The 23,845-nt window shown below is 37.2% G+C and overlaps 1 protein-coding gene across 8 annotated transcripts in view; it reads left to right on the forward strand.

Moving 5' to 3' along the window:
- NAA16 (N-alpha-acetyltransferase 16, NatA auxiliary subunit) overlaps nucleotides 1–23,287 on the forward strand; it is a 65,754-nt gene extending 42,467 nt beyond the window's left edge. For 6 of the 8 annotated variants that reach the window (XM_027588864.2, XM_027588866.2, XM_027588869.2 and 3 more), the window contains 10 exons: nucleotides 2,168–2,337; nucleotides 2,690–2,842; nucleotides 7,936–8,064; nucleotides 13,642–13,855; nucleotides 15,063–15,256; nucleotides 16,460–16,568; nucleotides 17,011–17,109; nucleotides 17,619–17,762; nucleotides 20,526–20,623; nucleotides 21,896–23,287. In XM_027588864.2, the coding sequence (XP_027444665.1) occupies nucleotides 2,168–2,337; nucleotides 2,690–2,842; nucleotides 7,936–8,064; nucleotides 13,642–13,855; nucleotides 15,063–15,256; nucleotides 16,460–16,568; nucleotides 17,011–17,109; nucleotides 17,619–17,762; nucleotides 20,526–20,623; nucleotides 21,896–22,093 (1,508 nt within the window). In that variant the 3' untranslated portion in view covers nucleotides 22,094–23,287. Of the gene's footprint in view, nucleotides 1–2,167; nucleotides 2,338–2,689; nucleotides 2,843–7,935; nucleotides 8,065–13,641; nucleotides 13,856–15,062; nucleotides 15,257–16,459; nucleotides 16,569–17,010; nucleotides 17,110–17,618; nucleotides 17,763–20,525; nucleotides 20,624–21,895 lie in introns of those variants that run through there. The other 2 variants (XM_027588865.2, XM_027588872.2) reach the window with 2 other exon arrangements.
- The last annotated feature ends 558 nt before the right edge of the window (nucleotides 23,288–23,845 follow it).

The raw sequence follows: 23,845 nt of genomic DNA on the forward strand, positions 1-23,845 counted from the left end.
TACTTAATTTAAATTTTCCATAATCTTGTGAGGTGGGAGTTAACTCTGTTTTAACATGAGTAAACAGACATGAGAGGTTGAGTGGCTTGCTAAGATCATACAGTTTATATTGAAACCTATTTTTCCCAAATTCCTACTTCTCTGTTCTTTCTATTCTTTTATTACTTTAAATTCTATATGATTTGGTGCTTTGTTTCTCTCTTTATAGGGACATATGTAAATCAAGGCATCTTAGTTTAGAAAACATTCTGGAATGCTTTCAGTCTTGCAGATGGTAACTTTAGTCGGAGTTCTTCACGTGTCTTTTACATGTTATCGCCCTTTTGTTTTTGTTAGTTTGAAACAAACTTCATAATAACAGACACAGAAGTAAATGGGAGAGTGAACCCTTGTGTCCCCATCACCCAGCCTCTGGCCAACATTTTGCCAGTCCTATCTGAAGTTATCTTCTGTCTACTTTCTTTTCTGGGGTATTTTTTTAAAGCAGACATCCTGTTTAACCTGTCCGTACTTTAGCGTGCATCTCTAACTGTTTAAAACACTTACATAGAAGATGCAACCATGGTGCTATCTCACACAAATTAACGCTCATATCATAATATCTAACACCCAATCATGCAAGTTCCCCCAGTTACCTCAAAAAATGTCTGTATAATTGGCTCATTTGGCTCCAGCAAAAAGGTCTAGACTTTACGTTTGGTTATGTCTCTGATAGTCTTTTAATCTTGAGCAGTAACCTCCCCTCCCATTAAAAAACAAAACAAAACAAAATGCTATTTGTTGAAAGGTCATTTGTCTTATGGAACGTTCCATATTAGGGATTTGGCTGATTGCTTTCTCCTGGTATCATTTAATATATTTTGCTCTCCATATTTCCTGTAAACTTATAGTGAGATTCACAGGCTTGATTAGATCCAGGTTTTTGTGAATACTTATGTGATGCTTTGTACTTCCTGTTGTCTCACATCTGGAGCCAGAAGACATTCTGGTTGTTTCTCTTTGTGATGTTATGATTGATCCGGGTTCAGACGTGGTCAGCCTCATCTGCTGGTTAAAAAGTTCCTCTTACCTGATGATTTTGGCAGTCCCTGAGGACCATTGCCTCAATCCCTTATTTCATTCGAGTCATTTTTTCCCCTGCATTTAATAACTAGAATGCTTCTTATAAAGAACTTGCCCTCATCAAATATTTGGTTCCCCTGAAATATGGTTTATATAAAAGGAACAGGATAGGTGTGCCTGGGTGGCTCAGGTCATGATCCCGGGGCCCTGCTCGGCGGGAAGCCCGCTTCTCCCTCTCCCACTCCCCCTGCTTGTGTTCCGTCTCTCGCTGTGTCTCTCTGTCAAATAAATAAATAAAATCTTAAAAAAAAAAAAAAAGGAACAAGATAAATGCTTGTCTCTTTCCCTTATTTATTACTTGTTTTAATTTATGCTAATTTCTGTGTTTGCATTGTTCTTTCATTTGATTAGCTAGTCTAGGAAACCTGTTTTTTTCCTGTGGTGTGGGTAAATTCTCCTTTCTCCTCTTTCTACCCAATTGCAGACCTGTATGTCTTCCCTGCTGAAATCCATTTTGAGAGCTTGGTATTTCTTGATCTACTCCTCTGTAGCTCAGGGTTCAGAGTGGGCAACAGGATAGAACTCAGCTGACTGTGGGTGACTGCTTTCGTCACGTAGGAGGGTTCACTCCGTCTTGTCAGGAAGGTATCTTCATACGCTTCAACTTTGGCTTCCCCTGATGTAGGGTTGAGACCTAGGAAATGCAAAGCCCTGGCCTGTGTGGGTATCTCGCAGTGGTTGTTAGGGACTTCTCTTCACCCATCTGTTTCCCCTGACTTTTCCTGGGCCTGCTGCCTTACATTCTCAGTCAGGGAATTCACAGAGTTAGACCTATGGACCTCTTTCCCCCAGGACGGTTTCTTCGGAGTGACGTAGGGGTTAGAAGCCTGTGAAACCAGCATCTTGTTTCTCTGCCTGACTTCTGCTATTTGAACTTTATGGCATGAAGTCCTACCTTTCTCTTTTGAAATTGATTGTCTTTCTGCGTTTTTACTGCTTATTCTTATAGTAAGTATTAATTTCATCATGCGTTAAGGGAGAAAGTATGTGATTTGCTTTACTTTGCCTTCTTCTCTATAGTAATGTTATATTTGTTTGATTGCAGAGAATGGGGAGAAGGAACCCCCGACAACACTGCTCTGGGTTCAGTATTTCCTGGCACAGCACTTTGATAAACTTGGGCAGTATTCTTTGGCTTTGGATTATATTAATGCTGCAATTGCTAGTACTCCAACTCTAATAGAATTATTCTATATGAAAGCAAAAATTTACAAGGTAAAATCTTAGTCATGTTTTTCAATAGTTGATGAATTTGATACTAAGAATCCCTGGAGTTTTTTCTATACCTAAAATAACTTCTAGGGTACCCTGATAATCTATTTCTAACACTAATAATCCTAGGGAGTTTTATGTTACATAGTGGTATAATCAGTGTATTAATCAGTGGTAATCCCTTGATACATCTCTTAGTAAATGTGAATGTAATTTATCGGAAGATTTCTAGATCTGTTTGATAGAAATGGTACCAAATTTCTAGTTTGTCTTTATCAACTTTTTCTATTTATATTTACCCATAATCTCTTAGTCATAAATACTGTGGTTTCTTTAATACTTTCATTTCTTAAAGCATATAGGTAATCTCAAAGAAGCTGCAAAGTGGATGGATGAAGCACAGTCTTTGGACACAGCTGATAGATTCATCAATTCGAAATGTGCAAAGTATATGCTTCGAGCAAATATGGTAAAAGAAGCAGAAGAAATGTGCTCCAAGTTCACAAGGGTAGGAAATACCATACATGAGCATGTACTTTTCTGAGTTTAAAATTAAACTTCAGGTCTTTGATGATTTGTGAAGTTTGCCACTAAAATTCAAAAGAATTCACTTTTTGTTACTATTTGTATGAATCCCATCTAGGTTGAGTCCTGAGTATGGTTTCTTCCTGTGGTTGAGTGTGTGTGCGTGCTTCTGGTGGCAGGTGGTTGGAAGACAGTCCTAGGAACACAATACCTTTATACACAAACAAGCAGTATGCCAGACTTCGGTGCTTATGTGTAATATTCAGTTTACAACTTTTTTGTCTCATTAGTAACTTGTGGCAGCTTTTTAATTTCTCTCTTACAATTGTTTCAGAACTGCTCATAGAATTCTTTCTGTGTAGAACTAACATTTGTGGGGGTGCCCTGGGTGGCTCAGTCGGTTAAGCCTTCAACTGTGGGTTTCAGCTCAGGTCATGATCTCAGGGTCATGAGATCAAGCCCCACGTCAGGCTCCACTCTCTGTAGAGTCTGCTTGAGATTCTCTCTCTCTGCCCCTCCCCCCACTCGCGTGCACATGCTCTCTCTCTCTCTCAAATAACTAAATCTTTAAAAAAAAAAAAGGACTAACATTTGTGGACTATAGTCTCTGGCATTTTAGAATTTAAGTTCTCCAAAATTGTTGGGCTAAACATCTATTCCTTTCCTTTCCCTCCTTCACCATCCTTACATATTTTTTACCACGTGGACTTTCTATCTTGTTATGAAAATAATAAGTTTATGGTTAAAATATATGTAGACTAGGGGTGCCTGCGTGGCTCAGTCATTAAGCATCTGCCTTCGGCTCAAGTCATGATCCCGGGGCCTTGGGATCGAGCCCCGCATCGGGCTCCCTGCTCGGCGGGAAGCCTGCTTCTCCCTCTCCCGCTCCCCCAGTTTGTGTTCCCTCTCTCGCTGTGTCTCTCTCTCTGTCAAATAAATAAATAAATAAGTCTTTAAAATATATATATATATATATATGTAGACTAATGGAACAGGTAAGGTCAGAAACAGATTCACGCATATTTGGAAACTTGGTATATAGCCAGAGGTGCTTTCAGAATCAGAGCTGGAAAGACATTGCTGACACAATAAGTTATTTGTATTGACAAAAATAAAATGACATTCTTCTAGTGCACATAAATCAGTTGCATCTTGATTAAAGAAAGTATTGTAATTTATCTTTAGAGTTTGAGGTAGGAAGCATTTCTTAAGGCACTGAAAACCTTAAGTGTAAGAGTAAAATTAATATATTTGACCATATTAAAATTAAAGTTTACCTATAACAAAAATAACCATAAGCAAAATAAGCATAGAATTGGAGAAGGTATTTCCAGTCCATATGATGGAATAAGAACTTATAAAGAACTCCACAAAGAATTCACTGAAATGGTTATTTAATACACATTGAATGTGACTTTGAGGCATAATGAGGAAACCATGTTTCCAAGTGTAGTTTCCTACTTTTAATGAAGATACTTGGGAATAAATAATTTTTACCTCCAAGTGCACATTACGTGCACAGTGGAGGGCTTTAGTGCTGGTGTTTGTGAGTAAATGATTTTAGATGAAAGTAAGTTGGCACTGTGCCCTGTGATACTAAGGTATTCCTAATACAGCCCCAGTGTACCACCTTCCTTAACTGTTAACTAGATTCTGGTTGTGTTGGGGTGTTTATAAAAACCTCCTATAATTTAGAACTCACAGAATAGCTTGAGCTTTTATTGTGAAAATTTAACTACTTAGAAGAATGTCATAGAAACAAAAATACACTAAACCTCAGTAAGAGAAAGACAAGAGAAACATTGGCAAAGCATGTGAATAGTTAGTTCACAGAAGTGGAAAATGGAATGGCCAAAAAAGTTGCTTTCATTAGTAATCAGGGAAACAGTAAGATCTCATTTTGTACTATCAAAGTGGCATAAACTTAAGTCTGGTGTTAGTAGGTATTGATAAATAATCTGTCATATATACAGATATTTCATATATACATATATGTCATATATATATGACATATATGTTATATGTGTATTAGAGACAACAAATAGTATATAGGTAGTAGCCTTTTATGAAAATTTAAATGTGTGCTATCTGTGTGTGTGTAATATGTGTATATATATATATATCTCACACATTTAAATTTTCTTTAAAGGCTACTACCTATACACCATTTGTTGTCTCTTGCTCATCATAAAAATGGCTTTTTCTTCTGAACCTGCCTGAATTCTACTTTCTTATATTTAGAGTAATGCAAATAATTTGTATACCATTTGTAAGGGGAAATAGAAAGCTTTAACAGTTACTAAGCACTGAGCTAAGTACTTTATATCCATAATCTCACTTAATCCTACCAGTCCTGATATCATTAGTCCCATGTTACAGTTTTTTCTTTTTTTTAAGATTTTATTTATTTATTTGACAGAGAGAGACACAACGAGAGAGGGAACACAAGCAGGGGGAGTGGGAGAGGGAGAAGCAGGCTTCCCGCTGAGCAGGGAGCCTGATGTGAGGCTTGATCCCAGGACGCTGGGATTATGACCTGAGCCGAAGGCAGATGCTTAATGACTGAGCCACCCAGGTGCCCCAGTCCCATGTTATAGTTAAGAAAATATTTAGAGTGGGGGCGCCTGGGTGGCTCAGTCGGTTAAGTGTCTGTCTTCGGCTCAGGTCGTGATCTCAGGGTCCTGGGACCGAGCCCCACATCGGTTTCCCTGCTCTGCGGGAAGCCCGCTTCTCCCACTCCCACTCCCCCTGCTTGGGTTCCTGCTGTCGCTATCTCTCTCTCTGTCAAATAAATAAATAAAATCTTTAAGAAAAAAAATATTTAGAGTGATCAGGTACTGTGCCAGCTGGAGATCACCCAGCTAGTCATTCAATTTGGAGCCAGGATTCTAGCTTAAGGGTCTCTGACACTAAAACCCATGTTTTAGAATTGTAATAGGAGCAGAAACTGCACTGACTAATGTTTCTGAAATTCACATGCTGCAGGATCAACAGATGCAAAATGGTAGATGTATTGTGGGGGAAAACCATTAGCAAGAATGATGGGTATCAGGTTAGGAGAAAGAAAAATAAAATGAGGACAATCATGATAGTGTTTATGCTCACGTAGCACTGAACCATGTGTTGGCATTTTGTAGCAAGGTGATCGAGGCTCTGAAGGGGTCACATAGTACAGAGTGCTGGGGCTCACAGGCTTCCATGCCCTTCGCACTGCAGCACAGTTTTGGAGATGGGAAGACGGTACAAGAATAGATGTAAAAGCAGCAGTGTTTGTGTAGAAGAGAACCACCTGGAAGGCCAGGGCGGAGATGAGAAGGAAAGTGCAAGTAAAATGAGTGTACACAACTTCTGAAGTTGAGTAAGTCCAGTGATTTTAAAAACCAACACGCACATGTGCACCCCAAGCCACACTCAGCCAGGATGTGTCTGAAAAGGCACGACAGAATGAGGAAGAAGGGGAAAGGTTGGCTGTTTGAGGAGAGGAGTCTCTGAAATCTGTGGTCCAGCTGGCTTGTCAGAATTGCGTCTGGTCACCTACTCTTGACAAGTTGTCCTGCCGGATGGAGAGCTGCTTCTGTTGGGCCAGGCGTGTCCATAATGGTGGCGGATAGCCCTCTGAGCCAGAGGAGGAAGACTGCTTAAGCTTCAACAGTCACTTCACATCTGATTATAAGTGATTCTATCTGATGCTAATAAGTCAGTGAAGTGGCACATTTCCTTCTTGCAGATTTTCCACAGGTTTTTTAGAGTTTCTGTACAGAGTTGCTGATGCAAACTGGACAGTTCTAGTTAGTAAAGATTTTCAAATGAAAAATAATGTAGATTTCTTACAAAAATATGTAGTTATCAAAAAATGGAAAATACTTACAACCATAAGGAAGAAATAGCATACACCTATAATTCCATTTACTGAGAGATAACCAGTGTTTATACTTTTAATGAGAATGCTGAAAATTGAACTGGTCACCCAAAAATGAGTGTGAAAAAGAACTGAAGACTGAAATTATTTATGTACGTGTACCTTTACCATCTTCCCTGGTGGGGCACATAAAATATATTTGAAATAACTCTTTTTTTTTTAAGATTTTTTAAAAATTTTATTCATTTGAGATAGAGACAGAGGAAGCACAAGCAGGGGGAGAGGCAGAAGGAGAGGGAGAAGCAGGCTCCCGGCCGAGCTGAGAGCTGGATGTGGGGCTCGATCCCAGGACCTGGAGATCATGACCTGAGCTGAAGGCAGACGCTTAACCATCTGAGCCACCCAGGTGCCCCTGAAATAACTCTTGTAAATTGTGACAAAGCTTCAGTGGCCCTCCATTGAAACTAGGTACTTTAGGTCTTACACTCTGCTCAGAATTCTCATTGAACCCGAGTTAACAAGTATTCTTCACAAGTACCCTTATTTGGCTTCGTCAGCCACTGCAAATGAGAGGAGCTGGCATGGAACAGGAAGCAGATGCTCGGACATGAAGACAGTATCAACCGATAGCCTAAGATGAAGGGAGGAGACTGGGACCCTGGAAAGCAGGCTTGGAACTATTCCTAACAGATTCAGCAATAATGGGTGTACATCATGGTGACCCCGAGCCATCAAGGAAAGGCCAAACAGCATTTGCTTAAAAAGAAGCTAGGCAATGCTTCATAGGATTACTGCCTTAAATGGTTCGTTCATTCATTAAGTAGGCTTCACGCCCGGCATGGAGCCCAACACAGGGCTTGAACTCAACCCTGAGATCAAGATGTGAGCTGAGATCAAGAGTCAAGACACTTCACCAGCTGAGCCACCAGGCGCCCCTGTCTTAAATAGTTTAAATAGAAGTTTTGGTGTTCAAAAACTTAGCTTCAGCCATCTGATATCTTTTCTGGGTAGAGTGTTGAATACCCCAACAGAGCTGGGTAAAGAAGACATTACGTAATTTTGAATCAGCAGGAGCCTTTGGAAGCACCTTGAGATATTTGTTTATTGCTATTTATTGTCATAATAATACTTGTAGCCATAGTTGTAAAAGAGAAAATGAGGTTTTTAGGATCTCGTTTATTGTTTGCTTCCTATATTTATGAATGCTTCCTTTTCAGGAAGGAACATCTGCCATGGAAAATCTAAATGAAATGCAGTGTATGTGGTTTCAAACCGAATGCATTTCTGCTTACCAGCGTTTGGGGAGGTACGGGGATGCCTTGAAAAAATGCCATGAAGTAGAAAGGGTAAGTTGAAGAATTTTGACTTTATTTTTCTCCTGTAAGGTGACGAAAAAAGCAGGTTGATTTCTACATGGGATCATCTACCTGTTCTAACTACTTTGGAAACTTCATCGTGAAAAAAAAATCTGGATCTTTAGGCTTTCAGACATTCAGAAGTTGTGAACAAACATGACTGCTTTTTGGATCCTCAGATGGTTATGATTGTGACATGTCTGCATAATTTGGTCTGCGGGAAGAAGGAAAAGATTGATTTATCAAGCCATTATTACCGTTATTAACATATATTCAGAATTTGTATTTCGTAATCGGGCCATTGTTTGATTCCGTCACTAGGCCAGCAGGACACACAAGCTGATGGCCACCTCTTTCCCCTTTACGTCAGGATCTGCTCTGTAGTCAGCCTCTCTCCAGTTTGTCTTCCCAGGATATTTGTTCTCTTCGGAACAGCAGTCTGTGGCTGCTTTGCAGGCTTATTGTATTACTTGCTGTTAGGATTATGTGTGATGTGCCTTAGTGAGGGGACTTTTCTTTTCCTTTGTGTGAATTTTGTTTTCCTGTTCTTTGTCATCTCTGAAGCACTCTCCTTCCAAATGGACAACAGGAGGAAAAGAGCCACAAAAGCGCGCCTGAGGCAGTCCTCAGCAGCCCTCAGTTGGGGGCTCAGTCGGCACCACTGCTCCCATGCTGACGCAGTCAGGTGAGCCTGATGTCTGCACTCGGCAGTCACTTTGGCCTTTTTCCCGTGTGAAACCTCTGACGTGACCCAGGAGAAAGGCTCAGTCTTAGGGGGTGGCTTTTGCTGGGAACTGGAACGAGGATTCTACCTGAGCCCTTTCAGAAATAACCTAGTTTGTTTGTTTGTTTGGGGGTTTCTTTGTTTTCTTTTTAAGCCTGGGCTTGATGGCTCTATCTCTGGGGAAAATCCTCATCTTCTCCTTGAAAAGATAGAAAGCCCTCAGAAGATACGTGAAATATTGAGGCAATATCCAAGCCTTCTCGTTTAAATCCGGCTCTTATTTCTGTGATAAAACCCTAGATCACGAGCTTGTTTCAGCACTCCTAGATGACTAGCACTTCAAACACATTCTTCTTGTTGTTAAGGAAAGATAACATTCGTATGAACCAGGACGTTCTCAGTGAGCAATAGATTGTTTCCTGAATGAAGAAGGTACTTATGGATCAGTAATTCCAGTACAACCATAGCTAGAAATTTACCACATTTTCTGTGAAAAGTGAAATTTGCACATCCTTAGGATCATTATATTTCCAGCTTCAGCCCCACCCCTCCTAACATTAATGACTACATGTTCCTTTGTAATATTTATTGAGGATTGTTAGAATATGATGAATAGCTGTTCCATTACTAAGTTTCATTTAGATTATACTCTCCCTTAAATTTATAGTGATGTTGGCTGAGTAACATGAAATAAATTTCTGTAATGTCAGATCAATTATGTCTAGTTCAAGAAATATGATTTGACTGGTAGAAAGCATTTTTGAAGAAAAAAATTATAGAAAATCATTGACTATCAGAGATTAAAATATGGCAGAAATTGTCACCTTCTGTTCATGTTACGTAATTATTGCTAGAAACTTTACTGTTTTTATTTCAGATTTGTTAGTGCTTGAAAGAACTAGACACAGATTTAAAAAAAAAAGGGAGCTGGGGTGCCTGGGTGGCTCAGTCATTAAGCGTCTGCCCTCGGCTCGGGTCGTGATCCCAGGGTCCTGGGATCGAGCCCTGCATTGGGCTCCCTGCGTCAGGCTCCCTGCTCTGGGCTCTCTGCTCTGGGCTCTCTGCTCCGGGCTCCCTGCTCGGTGAGAAGCCTGCTTTTCCCTCTCCCACTCCTCCTGCTTGTATTCCCTCTCTTGCTGTCTCTCTTTCTCAGTCAAATAAATAAATAAAATCTTAAAAAAAAAAAAAAGCCTTTTCTTATGCCACTTGTAAGCTAGTCTTTTATAGTGAGTAATTCATAGTAAAAGTAAGGCTTAACTCTACTAGTGGTTTTATGTAGAAATGTGAATGCTTAGTACAAATAGGGTGATTAAATATTTATTGGCTGATTAATGCTAAAATTCATTTCTAATAAAATTAACATAATCTAAAAGAATTCTTAATGTAATTTGTATGGATTTGAGAGTAATTACCGAATTCACAGATTTATCATAATAAGTATCGTGCATGAGTTGCTTTTGTGCCTGGATTTTAAGTATTTTAGTAAAGAAATGAGCACCTTTCAGAAATAAAACTTTGCAGTTTACCTTCACCTTCAATAAATACAGATAAAAGTTCAAATAAGGGCTAGGCCTTTCTTCTGCCTTCAAAAATCCATTCAAGAATTCTCTCTTCAAGGGCGGTTTCAGCTATGACACATATTGCTGTGAGCTTTTAGTAATTGGATTTAGAATGTTAGAATTCTGGAATGGTCCAGTGTAGTACTTGTTCTGCTTTCATCTTGCCCCCCTCAGAGGATTTTAGGATTATATGTAAAGGTTATGAAGTCCACCCCAGTCTGTTTAGAACTTGAGTTTTATTAAAAACAAAACAACCATCTTCAGAATATTGGATATGAACTTGTGTTCAGAATAATTTTAAACTATTTTATCTTTTAAGAATTTCTTTCTTTTCCTTTTTTTCCAGGTGATTAGTTTCTCATCATTTTAGTGTGCTGGTTTATATCTGAAACAGAGCAGCAATATATAGTTCTAAAACTTTATAAGATCTAGGATTTCTGATAGATCAGAACCATAGGTAGTTCATAACGTGATCTTCTAGTGCATCTTAATCTTGATCCAATTGACATGTGCTTTATAATGACAGATTTTCTATAAAGGGCATGGAGTTGCGTACTACCCTAGTTGGTCTGGTTATTATTTTTTGAGTCAGAGGTTTTTGTTGCCTTTCTGTATCAGAGCTCTTGTTGGTCTCCTCCAGGAACTCTGAGAAGTAATGGAGTGGGAGAATCTGGGTGAGAAGACAGGGACTAATAGGGAATTCTTAAAGGAATCCACACTTTTAAACTGTGAATAGCATTTCTTAATTCTCCGCTGACTTGTCTTTGATTCAGGCCTAATTTTGACAAGTTAAGCAATTCCTGCCAGCATTGCCCTCCCCTCCCCCACCCCAAAAGAACGAGTAGTTTATGTTGAGGGGAAAATTGAGTTAAAAGCCTGAGCTATATGTTAAAATTTGGGTACCTAGTTTCTGCAAGAAGCTGATAGGTGACCACATTGTGTTATTGTTTGGCTAAAGTATGGAGAAACTAACTTCACCTGTTTGTGTCAGCTAGTAGATTTTTATGTTTTATAAATCTGGAGACTTAAAAAAAATCACCCCAAGGTAGTGTAAGGGAGATTTTGTGGTGATGGAATAGTTCTGTGTCTTGATTGTGGTGGTAGTTACATGAATCTACATATGTGATAAAATCACCTAGAACTATATACTCACATTGTACCAATGTCAGTTTTTTGGTTTTGTTCTCAAACTGTTGTTATATAGGATATAACTCTTACGGGGAAACTGAGAGAAGAGTATACAGGATATCTCTACGCTACCTTTGTAACTTCCTCTGAATCTATAATTATTCCAAAATAAAAAGTTTTTAAAAAAGAAAATCAAGCTAAGACTACTTAGTTGTTTCTAAGTAGGATTCTGCAATATAGCGTTTCTTCCCAAAGCAGAATTATTTTGTTAGTATCCTCCTTTTTCTAATGTACTCCAGCCATATCCTGTCCACCACTGTTAGCTTACTATAGAGTGACCAACATCCAGGTTTGCCTGGGGCAGAGCATGTTCTTAAGACACAGGGCTTTCATTGGAAAACCCGGGAAAGCCCCAGACAAGCTGGGATAAGTTGGTTACCCTATGTATGGAAGACTAACTGGAGAGAGGCAGCCTGTGGGCTGTTGCTGATAAAGAGGCGGCTTAAATGTTTGTGGTTCCCTCCGGCTCCCTCTAAGACTGGACTTAGCATCTGTGTCTGCTAAAGCTGCTAGAGTATCTCTTGAAACTTGTGTCTGCCTTTTTACACATAAATGTTTGTCAATTTTAAAAAAGTCCTGTAATCTCTTAGATGTTATTGCATTATGTATTCCTTGATTTTTGGCGCTGCCATTTTTCCTCAGTTGTATTGAATTTTAAGATCTTATGGTGCTAGACGTAACTTGATATACGTTAACCACGAACAGCTCTATGAAATATGTAATCCTTTGATTAAAAAAGAGGTTCATGTTAATTCTTATGAGTTGATTTGTCTTATTGATGAGAGGAATGCAATTTTCAAATATAACCTATTAAAGCATGATTCTTAAAGTTATCAGCTAATGTTAAAGGTTCATTTTTCCCCCCCTCCACACTGTGTACTCTTATTCTTTTTATCTTAGAATTATTCCCTTAAAGTCTCAGGTACTTAATGTAATTCTGTGTATAGAGTATTTCTAATTACCAACACAACTAAAATTATGAAATGATGTGGACAATTACTAAGGTGTCTTCTGCACAGTGAGTTACTTTGGCCCCCAGGACAGAGGGCAGATGAAGTAGGAGAAGAGCTTAATCTGGTCTTGTGTATTGAATCATTCATTTTTCTATGTATTTTTGGAGAAGCTAAAATAGAGGAAAAGAAAGAAGATGGAGGTAGAGATGCATATAGGAAAGAAAATAAAAGTATACATTGTTTTGAAGTAGGGATGTTAATTGTCTTCTTGCCATGTAAGGAATTAGTTCTTTAACTTCTGGGGCCATAGACCCTTTGAGAATTGAATGAGAGCCTTGAACTCTCTCCTTAGGAAAATGTTATTATGCTTGTTTATACATAGACTACAGATTAAGAACCGTTGCTAAAATGGAACGTTGGTAGATTAATGGAGTTTATTGAATGAGAAAAAAATCATAATGCTCTGTGTCCAGTGAAATTTAAAATATCTTCTTATTTGATTCCTTAACAACTTTATGAAATTGGCCATATAGATTTCTTTCTCCTCACTTAGATTAAATATTTGAGGCTGTAGGAAATTAAGAGGTTACACATGCCTGATAAGTAGCTTCTCTCTTGAGATGGCAAAAATTGTGCTTACTGAATGTTAGGCCCTATGCCAGGCAGTAGGGATAGAGATGACAGGGCTTACCCTCAAAGAACTTACAGTTGAGTAGAACAGTCTGATTTGTGAACACTTACTGTGAGCCTATATGTATTTGACCTTTATTCAGAGCTCTGTTTAACTCTGCCATGCTGATTTTTGGGGAATACTGAGGAGAAATATTTCATTAGAGCGAAAAATGAATATGTACTGATTTCAGGGTTTAAAAAAATCTGATCATCTAACTTACTACACAGAAATTGAGTATCATCACAAAACATGATTTATAGGAAATGGCTGAGGATTGTTGTAACAGAAACTTACGTTGAATACAAAGAACAGTTTGATGTCTTTTGTAGTGTTAAGGACTGCTCAGTCGAGAGGGCAACTAAGTGAAATTGTGACTGTTTACATTGTATTAGGGGCTTTTATGATTTTCTTTTTAGAAATAGACATTATTGACATATATGTAAGGGATAATTTTATGGTTTTTTTTTAAAGCATTTTTTTGAGATAACCGATGATCAGTTTGACTTCCATACATACTGCATGAGAAAGATGACCCTTCGTGCCTATGTTGACCTTTTGAGATTAGAAGATATACTCAGAAGACATGCCTTCTATTTCAAGGCTGCTAGATCAGCGATTGAAATATACTTGAAATTGTATGATAACCCCTTAACCAATGAGAGCAAACAACAAGAAATTAATTCAGGTAACCGAAAAAGGAACTTACTTTAAAAGGATTGAAAAGAACACTACATTTCAGAATGTCATTAGCATAAACAACATATAGAAAAGCATATTGTCAAAACATCAGGTAGCTTCTTTGCTAAAAAAAAAAACAAACGGTGGGCGGGGGGGGGAGGGGCTTAGAAAAGATCAGCCGGATTGTGTTCTGTAGCTCACACTTCTAAATAGCCCTAATGGATGACTTGCAATCTTATTTATTTATTTTAAAGATTTTTTTTTTAAAGTAATCTCTGCACCCAGCATGGGGCTCGAACTCACAACCCCAAGATCAAGAGTCCCACGTTCCACCAACTGAGCCAGCCAGGCTCCCTGCAATCATTTTTATTTTTATCTTCAGTAAAGCCAATTAGGGAAAAATAGAAATGTCTGGGTTCTTTTTCTTTCTTTCTTTTTTTTTTTTAATAGCTGAGCCCCTTTGGGAAAAATATACATTTACAACTTCTAGTGCCTAGTTGATTGAAAATAATAGTGCTAATGAGAACATCTGTACAGATTTTTATTCACTAAAATGTTAGTATCTATAAATATTTGAGAGAGTAGCATGCAGGCAAATTTCTGAACAGATCACAAGTATGTGTAAATGCATTGTCTCACTTATCCTTGATATATTCCAAGAGGATTGTTGGTGTCATCACCCCACTGCATGCAGATTGGGACTTGAGACTCAGTAAGATGAAGTGATTTGCCCCAAGTCATGTATTGTGTAGGAGGTGGAACTGGGCCAAAATTGATTGATTTTATTATTAATTTTTATTACTATTTAGAATTAATTTTAGTTGATGCAGTATTTGCTGATTGCCTTCTGTGTGCCAGGGTATGTGCTAGGCAGTGGGGATACACTTTCTAAAAACCTCTTTTTCTGGGGCGCCTGGGTGGCTCAGTCGTTAAGCGTCTGCCTTCAGCTCAGGTCATGATCCTAGGGTCCTGGGATCGAGCCCCACGTCGGGCTCCCCCTGTTTGTGCTCTCTCTCTCTCTGTCTCTCTCTTGCTGTGTCTCTGTCAAATAAATAAAATCTTAAAAAAAAAAAAAGCAAACCTCTGTATCCTTGCGCCTTCCCCTTTTCCCCTGTGTAAGCTGTATTGCTTTAATACAGTACTGTGTATTGCAGAAGAATGTGAGGAAGATGGAAACCTTGATTTAGAATTTGTATTCATTTGGATATTTATAGAAAACCTGTCAGCCAAAGAGTTGAAGAAAATGCTCAGTAAGCAAAGAAGAGCTCAGAAAAAGGCTAAACTGGAAGAAGAGAGAAAGCATGCAGAAAGGGAACGCCAACAAAAAAATCAAAAGAAAAAAAGAGATGAAGAAGAAGAAGAAGCCAGTGGTCTCAAAGAAGAACTTATACCTGAAAAATTAGAAAGGGTGAGATGAATTTGCTGTCTTTGTAGGATTTATGTTATTTAGTTCTGTTCTGGTCATGAACGTGTTTTAATTCAATCTAGAGATTGGAAGCCATTTTGTAATATTTCAAGGTCATTATGATAGTAGTTAATTGTTTTTGAGAGATAATATGCAAATTTTGGTTAATGCAAATTATACATAGAATTGTAGTTGTGGTGGGCAGCATAGCGGCCCTTTAAATCTGGCCACATTCCAAATCCTGAAATTTGAGAATGTGTTACATTACATGGCAAAGGGGAATTAATGAGGCAGATGGCCTTAAAATAAGGAAGTTCGCCTAGATTATCTGGGTGAGCCCAGTATAATCACAGTGGGTCTTCAAAGTAGAGGGAGACAGGAGAGGGGGTTGGAGTGGCGTGAGGAGGACTCAGCCCTCTGTTAAGTGGTTCTGAAGAGGGAATGAGGGAGCCACAAACGGAGATTGTGGGCAGCCTTGAGGAGCTGAAAAGGGCACTGAAACACACTCTTCCTTAGAGCCTCCTAAGGGGACGTGGTCCTGCTGGCGCCTTGATTTTTAAGCCCCGCCAGACGCATGTTGGACTATAGACCTACGGAACTGCCAAGATAATAACTGTGTGTTGCTTTTTATTGACACTCAAGTTTTGGTAATTTGTTACAGCAGCCAGACAATTATCTATTACATCTGGAAACATAGATCTTGATAGGTTTTAGCTACAAAGAGAAAGCACTTCATCTCTGGGATTTTCTCAAAGTGTCCATAGTTATTTAGGGATCAGATTTAGGGAAATATTTAACTTTCAGGTTTATTTACTGAGGAATCTAGTATAAGGATTTTAAATTGGTCATTTTTTCCAGTTACATGATGCAATTGTATTTGCCTCCTTACTTTAAATGTTTCAAGAATAAGGGTTCTCAGTATTTGGTGTTCCATCTCCTTAGTCTATGGAATAATTTCTTGGACTTTTTGGAGTTTTATGAGATTATATTAATTTTATGATCAGAAAAACAATAGAGCTATTTCCATTTTGAAATTATTGACTATTTTGAATTTGTTTACAGATGATAGTTTTAAAATGTTTTCTTATTTGGTCAAATAAAGAGAACTGTAAATTACTTTAGATATGTATTAATATGAGATTGGGGGAAATTTAACTTGTGTAGCTGTTTTTAAATGTAATAATTTTCCTTTCTGTTTCAAAATAGATAGAAAATCCATTAGAAGAAGCTATCAAGTTCCTTATACCTCTTAAGAACCTTGTTGCTGATAACATTGACACTCATCTGTTAGCATTTGAAATATATTTTAGAAAAGGTAATCGTTTGAATTCAGTTGTTAGTCCTTATTATATTGGTGACCATATTCAGTGTAATCTTTATCAGTTAGATTAGTTTTCTTTTCATTTGTTAGAGTTCCATATCAGCCTTCCACAAAGGCGCCCAATCCCTTTTTCCTTTGCTACTCAAAACTTCACAGGGCTATCATTTAGAATATTATGATCAAATCCATTCTGAGAATAGTTCGAACAGTCATACAAATTATTTACCTGAAGCATTCAATTCTACATGATTTCAACCTTTCCTTTAGAAAATAAAAGTTGTCTTTGATAACCAAAGTCAGCTTTGAATTTTGCTTATGAATGTTACAGGAAAGGTAACATTCTGTTACTGGAATTTAAGTGAGGCTAAAATAAAGTGACTAAAATAACATACATAAGTATTGATGCTGTTAACCTTTATATTGTTTTCTGACATAGGGAAGTTTCTGTTAATGCTGCAGTCTGTCAAACGAGCTTTTGCTATCAACAGTAATCACCCACGGTTACATGAATGTTTAATTAAATTTTCTAAATCTGGTAAGTATAAAAAAGGTAATATTAATGTAAAAGCAAATATGACAGTTCAGCAGTCTTCCATTAAGCTGGACATTAAAGAGATTGGCAATAATATAAGGCAAAAAAAGGATAATATTTATAGTGCATTGGGCGCCTGGGTGGCTCAGTTGTTGGGCTTCTGCCTTCTGCTCGGGTCCTGGTCCCAGGGTCCTGGGATTGAGTCCCACATTCGAGCAGGGAGCCTGCTTCTCCCTCTTCCTCTCCCCCTGCTTGTGTTCCTGCTCTCACTATCTCTGTCAAAAAAAAAAAAAAAAAAAATCTATAGTGCATCTGTAAATTAAACATGCTAGCAAAGATATGCTAGAAATTAGTGCATTTTTAAGCTAGAATGTATTTATATTCCAAAGGAGCAATATTTTTACTATGTAAAATATATCAAGCTTAATAATAAATATAAATGTATTTTGGTTGATTTTGTTTCAAAGGACAGATTAAAAAAAAATTTAATTCCAAATGTTTTGTTTTTATAGTGTCTAATCATAGTAATCTTCCAGACATTGTGAGCAAAGTTCTATCTCAAGAAATGCAGAAAATACTTGTCAACAAGGATTTGGAAAGTTTTAATGAGGATTTTCTCAAACACAATGCTACCTCTCTTCAGCATCTGCTTTCAGGTCAGTGTCTGACTCCCGGGGTTAAAACATTTACGGAAGAGGTTAGAATGTGATGAAAATAAAAGTTTAGAAAGATTTTAGCCTTACAAATTATCATAGAAAAAGAAATGAACACAATACCATTTTTGATCTTTCAAATTAAGAAAGGTTTTTTTTTTGTTTGGGAAAAGGAGATGAAAGTCTGGTGGAGACATGGTGAATAAGCACTCTTGTATTTTGCTGCTGGAAGTGTAAACTGGCCCAGCCATTTAGGAAAGCAGTCTGTCATTCTTAGTAAGAGTTCCACTTCAGGGCACCTGGGGGCTCAGTCGGTTGGGTGTCTGTCTGACTCTTGTTGGTTTCGGCTCATGTTATGATCTCAGGTTATGATTGAGTCCGTGCGGGGCTCTGCGCTGAGGGGAATCTGCTTGAGATTCTCTCCCCGATCCCCTCATGCGTGTGCACACACGCGCTCTCTCTCTCTCTCAAATAAATAAGATAAATCTTAAAAAAAAGATTTTTTAACTGCTCATTTTTTCTTTAATCTATGTGTACACTAATGCTTTTATTATGTAAAAATATAGGATTTATATTAGCTGGATTTTGTTGTAGCTATTGTTTTATTCCTATTTAATTTTCTCAGTCTTAAAATAGCCAAAAAAAAAAAAAAGAGCTTCACATTATCTGTGATTTTTTGCTCTAGTTATACTTTTGTAAATAATTTTGAAGAATTAATCCAAAGCAGAGATAAAGCTTTAAGTGTAAAGTAACTGAAATGCTGTGAGTGTGGGAAATAGAATGGAAACAAATTTCATGTTTGTCTAAGAAGAGGGGAAATAGTAGGTTTGTAATGAAATGGAAAACCAGGCAGTCCTGTAAAATGATGTTTATTCAGAAAATTTGTAATAACGGGGGTAAATAATTTTATAATACATACACAGAATTAACATACAACATAATCTCAACTATGTAAAAAAAAAACCTACGTGGGTTCAAGGCTGAAAAGAAATACATATGGAAGTTTAAGTGGTTGCCTTCGTGGTTTGTGGTTATGAGTAATTTATTTTTTCTTGTATTTTTACTACTTTATGTATTTTGTATTTCGAGGATTTATTTATATCTTGCCTGTTAGAGGAAGGATTTTAGGCAGTTTATACAAATTCATAAAATGACAAAATGGCATGGATGGACAAGATGGTAAACTGGACAAAAGATTGTGGAAAAGGAATTGGGGACAAAATGAAGTATATAATATAATTAACTATGCTCCTACAATAAGCCATATACTTAAATATTTCAACTTAAGTTTTCTTGTTCTAAAGGGAAACTTCTTGATTCTGATGTCTGTGGGAAAAAAATCCTATGAAAAATTACAATTTCTTGGTAGTAAGGGCAGATAAGAATTTCTCTTCAAGAATACAGGATAATGAAAGAAAACATTTCTTCATTGTTATTATGGGAAATGCCTTCCCAAATATGTGAAATTCTCAGGAAAAGTAATTTTGCCACATAAAAATAAAAACCATAAACTGAGAAGGCTGGGGCGTGGCTGCCTCAGTCAGTAGAGCATGTGACTCTTGATCTCAGGGTTGTGAGCTCGAGCCCCCTGTTGGGGGAAGAGGTTACTTAATAAGTAAAAATTTAAAAAAAAGAAAGTCAAAAGGCCAATTGGAAAAAAAAATTTACAGATATGCAACTAATAAAAAAGCTAATAATATATGTAGCACTCTTGTAAATTAACAATAAACAATATAAATTGATAAAAGCCCAATAGAAAAATGAGCATAGAGTATGGACCAGGAGATATAGGAGATACAGACATGGAGAAAGAGGTTATTAATTGAATGAATACCTGTTGTCTCCACTGTGAAAGGGAAGGCTTCCCAGGTGAATTCTACCAAACATTTAAAGAGGAGTTAATACCTATTCTTCTCAAACTATTCCCAAAAATAGAAGAGGAAGAAAAACTTCCCAAGTTCATTCTATGAGGTCAGCATTACCCCAATACCAAAACCAGATAAAGACAGTACAAAAAGAGAACTACAGGCCAATATCCCTGATGAACATAGATGCAAAACTCCTCAACAAAATATTCGCAAACCATATCCAACAATACATTAAAAAATTGTTCACCACGATCAAGTGGGATTTCTTCCTGGGTTGCAAGGGTTTAGTAGTTGCAAAACATTGCATCAATGAGAGAGAAAGGGTAAACACCATATGATCATTTTGGTGGATGCAGAAAAAAATTACATAGGAATAGGAATAAAAACAAAAACCTTTAAAAATTATTTTCTTTGTGAACATGCAAGCATTTTCCTTTTGTCCCTCTGCCACAATTCTCTGTGACAGTAATTTTTTCCTTAGTTGTTTTATTTGAGGATATCATCTTTAAAAAATGATTTTGGCTGAAATATTGATTGATGCTTCAGGGTAGCCTATATTTTGAGTTATAGCATTTTAGGGGGAGGGGTGGTTCTTAAATCTGGTCTCCTGGTAAGTAAGCGTTTGACAACCATCTCTTTTTAACAGAAGAAGCCCTGATGTGCAGCATTTTGCCATAATGTAAACACTCCCATTGTAGCCCCAGTCTGTCAATGGGATGTCATTGAATTGGGATTTGGGTGGAAACTTTGCATCTGGCTCCCAAGTCCTGGTAGGAGCCAGCTCCAAACCACTGCTGATTAAACACTTGGAACCCTATTTTAAGTCACTGGTTGATGTCAGTCAAATCAGTTTTAAGATCTAGGAGTTCACTCATTTTGTAGTGTCTTGGTATTTCAGGGGCTAAAATGATGTATTTTCTGGACAAGTCAAGGCAAGAGAAAGCAATTGCTATTGCCACTAGATTGGATGAAACAATAAAAGATAAAAATGTAAAGGTAAGATTTTTCAGATTGATTTTTACAAATTTATGGATACTGAGTGCTCTGACAAAACACGTGTCTTTACAACAAAATTCTTGAGTGGACCTTCAGAGTTAGGTCTGGATTTGGATCTCAGCTCTACCAGTTACGTATTTGTCACACGCATTAGGCAAATTTCCATTTCTTGGCTTGCTCTTCCTCATTTATAAAATAAGGATGAAAATACAGGCGTACCTGGGAGATACTGTGGGTTCGACTCCAGACCACTGCTAATAAAATGAATAGCACAACAAAGTGAGTCCAGTGAAGTTTTTGGGTTCCCAGTGCATATAAAAGTTATGTTTATACTATACTGTAGTCCGTTAAGTGGGCAATAGTGTTATGTCTGAAAAAACAATCTATATGCCTTAATTAAAAAAACAGTTAATTGCTAAAAAATGCTAACCATCATCTAAGGTTTCAGCGAGTTGTAATCACTGATGGCAGATCATCATAACAAATATAATAATAGTGAATAAGTTTGAGATATTTGCAAGAATTGCCAAAATAGGACACAGGGACACAAAGTGAGCAAATACTGTTGGGAAAATGGTGCCAGTCGACTTGCTCGACACAGGGCCGCCATAAGCCTTCAGTTTGTAAGACACACAGTATCTGCAAAGCGCCACAGAGCCAGGCATAGTAAGCCCTCAGTAAATGGGAACTAGTGTGGTTAATAAAGGACATTTTCATTTTTTTTTTTTTTTTAAAGAGACATTTTCATTTTAGGGATCAGTTTCGGAGAGTCACTTTTTCAAGTATTAGAATTTTACCATTTTTTTAAGGCTTTGCAGAATTGATTTCTAAAATGTTCCAGTTCTAAACTGAGGGTTGTTGGAGGGGAGGTGGATGGGGGGTGGGGTTACTGGGTGATGGGCCTTGGGGAGGGCACATGATAGGATGAGCACTGGGTGTTGTGTGCAGCTGATGAATCCCTGAGCTCTACCTATGAAACTAATAATACACCGTATGTTAATTAATGGAATTTAAATTTAAAAAATAAAAAATAATAAAATGTTCCCGTTTTGAGGTGATTACTTACTGTGGGTAGCAAGAAGTTATTTTACACTGAGGCCTTGCCAGTTTTCTTTTGCTTAATTAACACATTGCATCTTTTGATTGTTAAAGTGGTTAGTAACCAACCTTTTTTCTTAAAAATTATTTTTTTAAATTTTTTATTGTTATGTTAATCACCATACATTACATCATTAGTTTAAAAATTATTTTTATTCTTGCCTTTTTTGATAGACTTTACTAAAGGTTTCCGAGGCACTGCTTGATGGCAGCTTTGGGAACTGTAATTCCCAGTATGAAGAATACAGGGTGGCCTGTCATAACCTGCTTCCTTTCACTTCCGCTTTCCTGCCCGGTGTGAACGAAATGGACGGCCACAGTGTGGCACTCAGCCGTACAGCTGACCATGATGTCTTGGCAAATGAAATTTGAGATCCCATAGAAAGATGGCTCCTGTAAGAGTCAGAGCTGAATTCAGATCAGGGTTTCCTTTTCAGGGTGTATTTTAATATAGGTATGAAATGGAATAATTGGATAGAATTTGTAAATGGAGTATTCTGTAAACTTATTTTATCCTTTATCTGACTCTGCCAATTTACATAAACATCTGTTGAAAATTACCTGTTTATACTTGTACAGTTTTCTTAATTTTCCGATTATCAGCATTGTGATGGGTGCTGTCACTTCTGTATCGTAAATATAATTTCTTATTAAGCTCAGTTGTATACAGCCCCATTGTATTATTTTCTTGAGATCCTGGTTTCAGAATCTGTGTTTTGATGTTATTGGTTTGTTGTGTTATTGTTTATTTGCTTGCTTTTTAATTAAAGCACATCAGTTTTAAAGTGTAAACTGTATGTTAAAAACAATATGAAACTTTTTTTTGGCAGACATAGAGGTTTATTTTAAAATTTATTTCAGTTTGCCCTTTTTTCCACCTTAATTTTTTCATGATTTACCATTTCCTTCTTAATATCCATGAAAATGATACTTTCTATTGAATAAGAGTACTCCAGTTTTATGTAGATGATTCAGAATGTGGGGATTGGTTTGCCTCCTAATCATGGAAATTCACTGGTAAATTTGTTGCATATCCCTAGATCATTCTTTTAAAGACCCATGGGTAAGAATTGTGCTATCTTGATTAAATTGCTTCACGTGTTAACAAATAGTTTCTATCTAAGTGGTGTGCTTCAAGGGAGCGGAATAGGGAAGAATACAAATTTAAGGAAACATTCTTACTCTCATAGCCATGCATTGACTATTAAATACGTTTTTGTATCAGCAAAATGAGAATTTAAACTATTTTTAGTTTAACTATTAAAGCATTGTTGAGCAATATTTTGGGGGGGAGTACAGGTTTTCGTTTTATCTTGTACAGAAAACAATAATGGAATCATTCAGTATATTTCTTTCAGAACTGTGTAAATATGTCTAATATTAATACGTCCCTTTAAGGCAAATATGAATTCAAAAAGGGAGATTTTATTTAGAGAAGCCATTCTAATTAAAACGGTTTTCCTTTGCCCTAAGCTATTTAGATTCATACTTGTTAAGAGAAAAAAAACTCACTGTAAAATAATGCCAACCTATATAATACTGTAATAAATTATTTTGTACACAGTTGCTTATTTGTATTTGTGTTATTATTTCACATAAAATATTTTTGCAAAATTTTTTCTTTGAAGGAATAAAAACTTAATCATCTTCATTTTTACAAGTTTATAAAAAAGAAAGTTGGTTATTAAAAAATAAACACCTACCAATAAATTCTGGTGCCACAGCAGCTTGGCTTCTTTTGAGTGTTTTAATAATTTTCAAGCTTGGCAGTCTTTGTCACCAAGTGATCCTGGCAAACATGTAATTCATTATGTTACTTTCAGCAAGATGCCACTTGCATAAATGATTCCCATTAATCGTAATGTGGAAATCATGCTGGCAGCGGCAGTCTTTTATTTCTTATTTCTGTTTTTTTCAGTGACAGTCTTGTTACAGGGTGGATACACTTGAAATGGGACGACTTGCGTTCACGAGCTGGAAGGCAGGATAAAGGGTGAAATCCAGTAGTGTCTGAGTCAGTGTATGGAGGTTGCATCTGTTCTCCTCCCGACTCCCATCCCACTTTGAGTATAAACGTCCTATAAATCTGGGATAAGGGCAGGGATCTTTTTAGTTAAGGGAGGC

Source organism: Zalophus californianus, chromosome 3 (assembly GCF_009762305.2).
Source record: "Zalophus californianus isolate mZalCal1 chromosome 3, mZalCal1.pri.v2, whole genome shotgun sequence".
In the NCBI taxonomy this organism is placed as follows: Eukaryota; Metazoa; Chordata; class Mammalia; order Carnivora; family Otariidae; genus Zalophus; species Zalophus californianus.